Source organism: Equus quagga, chromosome 1 (assembly GCF_021613505.1).
Source record: "Equus quagga isolate Etosha38 chromosome 1, UCLA_HA_Equagga_1.0, whole genome shotgun sequence".
In the NCBI taxonomy this organism is placed as follows: Eukaryota; Metazoa; Chordata; class Mammalia; order Perissodactyla; family Equidae; genus Equus; species Equus quagga.
Window position 1 is genome coordinate 50,452,531 of NC_060267.1, and position 10,125 is coordinate 50,462,655.

General features: G+C 33.9%; 1 protein-coding gene across 1 annotated transcript; it reads left to right on the forward strand.

Annotated features, from left to right (window-relative positions):
- The first annotated feature begins 1,400 nt into the window (after positions 1-1,400).
- On the forward strand, positions 1,401-9,881 carry LOC124242911 (NKG2-D type II integral membrane protein-like). Its single transcript, XM_046668373.1, has 8 exons — positions 1,401-1,434; positions 1,811-1,930; positions 3,770-3,868; positions 4,714-4,833; positions 5,940-6,011; positions 6,154-6,305; positions 7,189-7,295; positions 9,761-9,881. The coding sequence occupies exons 1-8, from the start codon at positions 1,401-1,403 to the stop codon at positions 9,879-9,881; spliced, it is 825 nt and encodes a 274-aa protein (XP_046524329.1).
- The last annotated feature ends 244 nt before the right edge of the window (positions 9,882-10,125 follow it).

A 10,125-nucleotide genomic window follows, 5' to 3' on the forward strand; every position in this document is an offset into this window, starting at 1 on the left:
GCCTGTGTGCATATATATATCACAGCTTCTTTTCTTAATCCGTTCATCAGTTGATGGACACTTAGGTTGCTTGCATATCCTGGCTATTACAAATAATGCCGTAATGAACATAGGAGTGCAGATATCTTTTCAAGATCTAGTTTTCATTTCTGTTGCATATATATACCCAGAAGCAGGATTGCTGTATCATATGGTAGTTCTATTTTTAATTTTTGAGGAACCTCCATACTGTTTTCCCTAGTGCTGCATCAATTTATATTCCAACCAACAGTGCAAAAGAGTTCCCTTTTCTCCACACCCTGGCCAAACTTTTTATCTTTTGTCTTTTTGGTGATAGTCATTCTAACAGAGGTGAGGTGTTATTTCATTGTGGCCTTGATTTGTATTTCCCTGATGATAATTATGTTGAGCACTTTTTTATGTACCTGTAGGCCATTTGTATGTCTTCTTTGGAAAAAATGTCTATTCAGTTCCTCTGTCCATTTTTTATCAGATCTTTTTTATTTTTTGCTATTGACGTCTATGAATTTTTTTTATATATTTTTGAGATTAACCACTTATCAGACAAATGAATTGGAAATATTTTCTTCCATTCCGTAGGTTGCCTTTTCATTTTGTTAATAGTTTGCCCTTCTGTGCAGAAGCTTTTTAGTTTGGCGTAGTCTTTTTATTCAGTCAATTTCTCTACAAGAACATATGTCTATGCCATAAAGCAGATTTCAATAAAGTGATTACATTGATTACATTGAATGTATAGTATTTCATTATATTAATAGAAAATTAACCAGTCTCTCATTTATGGACACACATTGTTTCTAATATTTCTGGTCTTTCAATAAAATACAGCTATTAGCATTCTCTAGGATAAAGTTTGCCCACAGCATGATTTTTTTAATGCTGAATCACTCTTTGCTTTTACTTCCCTATTTCTATTAGAATTTCTTTTAAAACATGATAAATATAATACATATATATAATGAGGCTTAATAATGAAGCAAATATGAATAATCTTTTCCTCTTGCCCATAGACTTGCTGCCTATGATCACCAATGTAAATAATTTTCTATGCTCATATGAGTTAAATAAACACATTTGCACATCTGTACCAAACAGATGCTACTAAAAGGCTTGTTGTACATAATTCAATTAAATAGGGGCAATTTTAATTTTTGCAAATCTCTTAGAAGTATATCCAGTTATTGATTCATGTTTCCTCTGTGGTTTTTACCAAAGTAAATTAGTATCATACAACTGTAAGTAGCTGTCCCACTTTAGCCTACGTCTGGACTTCTCACCAACTCTAGGAGGATAGTGGCAGAAATATCACTTCATTCACCTACCAACATCTTTGTGGGCTCTTCCTCACCATGGGGACAAGAAATCATCCAAAAGGCTCCATAATGTCAAATGCTTCAGACTCTGAACCACGTCCAGGTATTTTTTTTAATGTAAATATTCTATACTATTTTAATGAAAATAAAATTTTATTTTAATCTATCATCACTGCTGATTGTGATTATAACGGGCATAAATGTCTTATATTTTCTTTAATATTTCCCACATACCTAAAAGAGTGCCTTTAAATATAATTAACGGAAATAATTATCTATTTCCTGGCTAGATCCAAAGTGCAATCAATTTAAATAGTTTTAGGAGAACTGGATGGGCCATTGAGTAGAAATGTGATTTGAGTGTTTTCGATTTTATTGTTACTGCATTTGTATTTCTAGCGATCTTTGAAAAGAATCAACTTCTAATCTCATTTGCTTTACAAAGTTATAAATTAATTATATATTTGTTGTGCTAAAAGAAACCACAGAGCAGACAGAGACAATCCCTATTGTGGACTTGGAACCCCCTCTTGCTCTTCCTCCTCCTCCTCCTGCAGAGGATGAATGGGGCTCAGTTCCTGAGCGCACCAATGTAGACGGTAAAGTATAAATAACCAGATTTTATTCTTCTACGTTCTCTTTTTGTTATCTGAAGGTAAATTTTCCCTTTATTTTACTACTCTCTAGGTGTTACTATTTGGGAATTTTTCTATTTAAACAAAATATAGAGATTCAAATATTTTAAAATATATAGAGAAGTTAAAAAAAGCATATTTGCTCACTTTGAAAATCTCATGTATTAAGGGGCATGTTTAAAGATAAAAAAGAAGCCATTTGTCCTAATTTTGTCTTGTTTCCTCACATGAAACTGAGAGACTACGCAAGATGATCAGAGTTTAAAATTCAGTAGATATGTAAAAGGACTCAAAAATAAAACACTAGTAGTTGATTGCCTCCTTTAGATCATAGTTAAACTTAACATCATTTAGTTAGGATGAGGTTTCTCAACTTCAGCATTGCTGACACATTGGACGGGATAGCTCTTTGCTGTAGCGGGTGTAGGATTGTAGGATGCTTAAGAGCACCCCCGGCTTCCACCTACAAGATTCCAGTAGCACCGGTCCCTCAGTTATGACACCAAAAATGTCTTGAGATATTTACAAATGTCCCCTTGGGGCAAAATTGCCCCTGGTTGATAGCTACTGAGTTACATTTTTCAGAAAATTAAAGAATGTTTTGGACATAAATTATGAATATAACCATTCTCTTTGATGCAGTTTTTTACCTTGTTACAAAAGTGCAATTCTTTTCTAATATAAAGAAATATATACTTTTTACACTGGAGTACCTAAATTTACTTTTGTGGGAAATAAACATATCAACAAAAAGATTATAAACAATGATGTCTGAAAGTTTAGCTTCTAGAATGTGGGGATATAACATTATTTTTGTGAAATTTAATAAAATTATAGACGTTTTAGGCCTAAAGCAAATATCATCTGGCTTAAACTTTCCCTGAAATTTACAGTAATTTTTTTGTGAGGGGAACATGGTACTAGTCATCAAGTTCAACTAAAGAATTCCATCTTAATAATAGCATAGGTTTAAAATAAAGCATTTCTGCATTTGATCATATTAATGAAGATAATGTAATCTGAACTGAAATTTTATGCCTAATATTAAAGGTATTTAATAACACCTTGTATTTAAAAATTTCATCTGTGCTAGAGGTCCCTAAGACCACACTCAATTTTGATGATTCACTAGAACTCACAGGACTCTGCCTACAGTTGTACTTAGATCTCAGATTTATGGCAGAGAAAGGATAACAAGCATAATCAGCAAAGGGAAAGGCACACGGAGTGAAGTCTGGGGGAGGCCAGGCTCAAGCTTCTAAGGGTCCTCTCCCAGTAGAGTGACAGGGTCACATGAATTGCCCCAGCAACACATTGTCACAATGTGTCACATGTTGCCCACCAGGGAAACTAGGAGAATCAGTGTTCTGGATCTTCACCGGGGGTTGATCACATAGGCTCTGGCTGGCATGTAGGAAAATCCCAGACTTCCAGAAGGAAGACAGATGTTCAGCACAAACAGTATTGCTTTCACAAACAGTTTCGGCATAGTGAGTCACTCTTTTCATGGTGGGAACCCTCCTGAAATCCAGGTTTCCAGACACCAGCCAAGGCCAACCTTGTAAGCAGTCCTTTGAGGATAGCAGTCAGGTCTGCTATGTTAACCCTTTTTCTGCACATCCTCTTAAATAAGTTTTTTCCCCTCATTTAGCCTGATAGTTCATAGTAATTCACACATTGGATATTTTCTTTCAGAAAACTTAAGACAGTTTAAGAACAATAGTAAATGCAAAATAATGATATTATTCTTTCAAATTACTGGAACTCACCTTATCTCTGATTATCACTCATCCTGTTTCTTAGCTTCTCCTTTTCCCTTTGCTCGATGTGGAACAATTCCTGCCATCCTGGGAGTCTGCAGCCTGCTGCTCTTGGTGCTGTGTGCATTCTTTGGTTATCACTGTAAGTCTGGTTAATGAGAGGAAGGAAGGAATAGATTATTAGATTCTACTTCTTTAAACATGTTTCAGATAAAAGCTTTTGGTAAATATTTTATTGCCACTTTGCACAGGGAACAGGAAAAAATGACATGAAAGTACCACAATTTTTTACTTTAAGGATGAATTTGACCTTGTGAGCTCTCACTAACTACATATGTTTTTCAAGGGAGACTACATGATTGTAATTTCTGCAGAAGATACTGATAGTAATGACTGATTAACATTATTATTTTGAAAATTACAACTTACTAAGAAATTTAGCTTGATGGTTTTGTGGCTGTCTTTACTTTGAAAATAGAAAGTAACTTCTTTTATAGTTCCAATTTCCATGCCTCCAGCAGCCTAAATTGGATAAAGAGAATATTTTCATTATTATTAAAATTATTTGCAACTGGTTATTTAAAAATTGTAGTTTCTCATTGATAACATTAGTTTGAACTTGAAATTCTATAATTTTGTTTAGAAAGTGAAATTCTGTACACTATATCAACCAGTCATGATGGCAAAAGATTTATTTGATATGATTTTTGTTGTTGTTCTCTGTTTTAATTGATTTTAACCATTGTTTTACCAATGTAAACACATTCAATCTTATAAGATATTGAGATATTTTAGCTTTAGGCATAGACTTTAGAAATAATAGTGGGTAAATGAAAACAGACTTAGCTAAATATCTTTTCATAATTTGAGAACATTTATGGAGAACTTTTATTAAGAAAAAACTATAAGATTTAAACTTCATAATCTAATTCAATACTTGCTCATAATTGAGCATGTGTTTTACATGTCTTGAATTCTTGTTCTTAGACTTTCAAAGTGTTCCGTTATCAGAAAAGAAGCTGAAGAGCCTTAACCAATGGATTGAGTCTTTCAAAAACAAAGCAGAAACATTTATTCGGGTCCAAAAGATTCTTGATGAAAACACAGGTAATATTAGAGCTAGAATAAACAATTTTATAGAATGCTATATTGTTTTTCTTGTTGCAGCCTTAAAATGGTTAGTTGCATAATGCAGTAGGCAGCTCTCTAATACAGCAGCATGGCAATTTTGATGGCTTCTTGCCTCTTTTGGGCTTCATGGCTTCTTCACGTCATCCTTTAAAACTGAGTGAATTTCACAATTATCAAGCATAGCCTCCTATATTAATTAATTAGCTTATTCAATGCACACTACATGCCAGCCATTAGGTTGGTGTTTGACAATAAATAGAATATGAACCCTGCCCTTAGGAGGCTCAGAGAAAAACATATAAACCAAAAATAAACCAAAGTGTCAAGGTGTGCAGTAGAGGGATGTGCAAGATGTTCAGGGGGCATGGAAATAGAAGAACTTGAATATCTGAAAAGTAATGGTGTTTTCGTAGCTTCTAAATGCCTCTTAAGGAGAGGAGTTTAAAATACTAGAGTAATCATATAGCTTCATTTTTGCTAATTAAATTGTAATATAAAAAGAGTCTATGTTGATGATAAATAAATATTTTACAAAGGACTTGCATTAAAATACTAGTTTTTTCTTTTTCTTGTGAGGTGTCAAGGTTCTATTGAATAATTAAATCAGCCATTTGAGAGTCCTTTAGTGATTGACCTTGCTAAAAGGCTGGTTTCTTTTTTTCTATTGAAATATAATTGACATGTAACATTGTGTAAGTTTGAAGTGTACAACGTGTTGGTTTGACACATTTATATACTGCAATATGATTACCACAATAGCTTTAGCTAACATCTTTATCATGTCACATAATAATCATTTCTTTTTTGTGTTAAAAACAAGATCTACTCTTTTGGCAACTTTGAACTTATAATACAACATTGTTGACAGCAATCACTATGTTGTGCATTTTTAAAGGCTGCTTTCTAAGCCATTGATTATTTCAGCCAAAGATGAAACTAATTCAGTAGGGAAAGAGGCTGGACTAAAATTATTTGCATATTTTGCTGCTTGATTATTGTCATTATTATGACTCTTGAAATAGTACAAAAATAAAATGTAATATGTATTCTCATCTAATATTAAGTTTTGTTGTCTCATGTAGAAACCCTGAAGTGGCTCCAAAACCAGAATGTGTATCTCCTTGAGGCTTTAGAAGAACTAAGGACCATGCAAGGTAATCTGGAAGGGAAAAAATTCTGAGTTAATAATAATTCTTAATAACAGCCTCAATCTTTTAAGAGGGAAAACTTATGAAGCCATAAGGCCTTGTTTGTGAGGTTCTGTGAACTCTGAGGTTTAAATACTTTCTTTCCTAGGAGACAGGTGTGGACATTCTCTGAATAACTGGGTGCAATACAGAGACCACTGCTACCACCAAACCGCGGAAATGGTCTCTTGGTTAAACTGTTCTGATCTTTGTGTCACTTTGAATGCTACATTTTTAAAGACAGAAAGGAGCATATTGATGGTGAGATTATATTTCATTCTTTACTTCTGGAATACGAACATATTGTAGGTACCAAAGGAAGGGCTCACCTGCAGCTCTAAAACCAGGGAAAGGGGCACTCTTTTGCTTCATTTTTCACTCGCCTATCTCAGATATACTCCACTTCGCACATCTTTCTTTTCCAAACACACCAGTCATGCCCTCACAGTAGAAATGATGCATTTGCTATTCTCTCTGCATGCCGTGTTCCTCTCTTAGATATAGCCATGGATAACTACTTCACCTCCTTCAAGTATCGATTTAGTTATCACCTTAATAACCCTTGCCCTGACAACCCTATTCAAAATTGCAACCTGTGTATCAGTGTCCCCCCAGATGCCCTCCTCTGTACTCTTAGTTCTTTTTACCCACTCTAAATTTTTTATGGCGTTTGTCACTTTCTTAAATACCATATCATGTATATGTATGTTGTTAATTTCCATATGGCTCAAATGCCCCCAAAGCAGATACTTTTGTTCAATGATGTATATCAAACTCAAAAAAGTAAGCACAAAATTTAATAAATGATCAAATGAGTTAAGAAAAATAATTGATATTTATTCATATTTAGTAATTTAGTTCATGTTTAGTAAAACCAATTCATATTTAGTGTGGTGTCATCTTGAATATAAAACTTTCTGTTAGCTATCTTTTTTTTCTTCTTCCTATTTAATTTTTGGTTCAAGAAACTACAGACACTATGGTACTGAAATATTTTTTGATGTTCTATTTGTCAGTGGGGATTTATAGACTGCATTGTTCTTATTTTTATGATTCTTTTCTTCTCACTTGATGGAAGTTCCATATTTTTCATCTCTAATATGCTTTCAGTATTAATATTTTTGTGTATTTTGGTTCCATGAAGAGTATCATGAAGTTACTTGCAGAAAATCATACTTGGCTTGGCCTATCTTACAAGGAAGAGGACAATAAATGGAAGTGGGAGGATGGCTCCTTTCCTTCTCCTGAGCTGTAAGTTTCTAGCATATAATCCAATTCCTTATGCCTTTTACAGTGTCTTTTCCTTAAAGAGATGGAGGAAATAGAGAAGATTACTGGGCACAGAATTTAGATCTTTTTAATTCTCTTTTTTGTTATTTCATATTACACTGTCAACAATTTTATAAATCATAGTCATTTAGATATTTCATAATTTATGTAAATATGCCTCTATTATTAGATGATCTGTCTGATTACAATTTCAGATAATAAGTATAATTTGGGGAAGAACATCATTATATATGAATTTTGGCAAGTCTCTGGTATTTATATTAGGAAGAAATACAGAATCATTATTCCTCAGCCAAAGAATTTGGGCCTTTTTTATGGTTTTAAATACATATTGCTAAATTACCATCTAGAAACATTGCCTTAGACAATCATGCCAAAAATAAATATATTAGCAAGCTGTTTCATCACTCTGTGCCAATCTCAATTAATATTTCAAATTTTTGATAATTTTGGAAGCTGATTATTTTTATTTTGTTCTTTTAGGTTATATTCTTCTGCTGTTTAGTGAGGCTATTTTTCCTATAACCTGTATCAATACTTTTGTCCGCTTATCACATATATCTTTTATTTCTTGGTATGATTCCTTATATATTGTCTGTACTCTCTCAGATACGTCTTGCCCTTGTTTTCCTTTACTAATTTGTTTTTTGAGTCTATTTGCTTTTATTATATGAACAAATGGCTAGCGTTTAAGTATACTGAAATTGTCTTTATTCATTTGAAATTTATTTTGGGATGTGACAGAGAAAGCTAAGCATGTACATGTGTGTACACATATAGATGCAATTATATCTATGTATATATTTCACTAATCAGTTGTCAAAGTGCTGTTAAATGATTCATTATTCTTCTATCATTGATTTTAATGTCATATGCTAAAATTTTAGTATTCAAATAATTTAATATGTCATTTAAATATTTCACAATTTGTGTAAACATTTTATGTGTAAACATACTTGAATATTTTCCTACGCTTGCCTGTTCTATTGTCTCACATTGTGAATCTATTCTTACTTTCATGGTTGATCATTTTAATTATTGGAATTCTGTGACTTGAAAGTTTTCCTCTTCTTCAAACCTTACATAATATTTGGTACATTGAATTAATGAATGGAAGACCATATAAAAATAGTTTGGCAATTTATTTTTACTAACACAGTTCAGAATTCTTTTTTTTCTAATTCCTTTGACAATTTGAAAAGGAACGTATTATGCATTTAATAAATGAGTAGGTAAGCTTTACTTTTTTCCAGACTATAATAGATGACCATTGTGCTCTAGAGTTGATGAAATGTAGTTTTGGTGATATTGACCTAAAATGTTCTTTATAATCTACATCTCTAGTTAAGGACTAAGTGCAATCAGAGCGTTAGGTAGCATCTACCCTATAGCATTTATGTCAGTGGTGATTTTGTAAATTGAAGTGCACAATAGAGCAGAGGGAAGTGTCCTGACATATTACATATATATATTATACACACACGTATGTACACATATATCTTATGTTCCAAATTTAGTTACTAATTTTGGCTGACGCAAGTGTATTTACATCAATGCAATGTATTTGCAACTAAAATATCCCTCTTCCAATTATAGCTGTACATGCATAGTTGAATGGTTTCTATCATGCCAATCTGTACTTAAACATAATTTCATATCCCACATCATATTTCCAATTTTTTTTAAAGATTTTATTTTTCCTTTTTCTTCCCAAAGCCCCTCAGTACATAGTTGTACATTTTTAGTTTTGGGTCCTTCTAGTGTGGCATGTGGGATGCCGCCTCAGCACGGCCCAACAACCGGTGCCATGTCCGTGCCCAGGATCTGAACCAGCGAAACCCTGGGCTGCCACAGCGGAGCTCGGGAACTTAACCACTCAGCCATGGGGCCGGCCCCATATATTTCCCATTTTTTGTGATATTGCCATAATTATCCAGTGAGACCATTCTCTTCCTCTCTATACAGGTGTATTTTTTCCCACTTATATTTAGTTATCACGCTTTGTGAAGCTTGTTACTTATATGCCTATATCATTTTTTTTTTAAAGATTTTATTTTTTCCTTTTTCTCCCCAAAGCCCCCCGGTACATAGTTGTGTATTCTCCGTTGTGGGTTCTTCTAGTTGTGGCATGTGGGACGCTGCCTCAGCGTGGTCTGATGAGCAGTGCCATGTCCGCGCCCAGGATTCGAACTAACGAAACACTGGGCCGCCTGCAGCGGAGCGCGCGAACTTAACCACTCAGCCACGGGGCCAGCCCCCCTATATCATTTTTAAAATAAATATATGAGCTCTTTGAAAAGAGGAGAGTGCCTTGAGTTCCCCACAGCACCTGGTATGATGAATTCACATAGTAAGTTCTTATATAATGCTATTTAATTCAAATACAATGAGTATGGCCAGTGACTTGTGTTTTCTAAATTTCTCAGGCATTTACCACAGCCAAGTCTGGATTTCCAGGGGAAGTGTGTGTACGCAAATGTGCACACCATTGGTACTGATAACTGCACCAGACCCTATTCATGCCTGTGTGAGAAGGCTGACCGCTAAAAAATCAGAAGATTCAAAGAAACGCTATGAGGTTCACATCTCAATAATATTCCAGATTCAAGATCTGCCTGCCTTTATTCTATTGTTATTTTATGTTATTTGTAACTTTTTTTCATGGCAGAAATCGATAAATGAGTTTACGCTAGAAGGAGGCAGAGTATAAGATTACAGGAAAAATATCAGGGTATCCCAGGAAACTTAGAAATTTCAGAACCTCTGATTTTGTGAGAATTATATAAGTGAA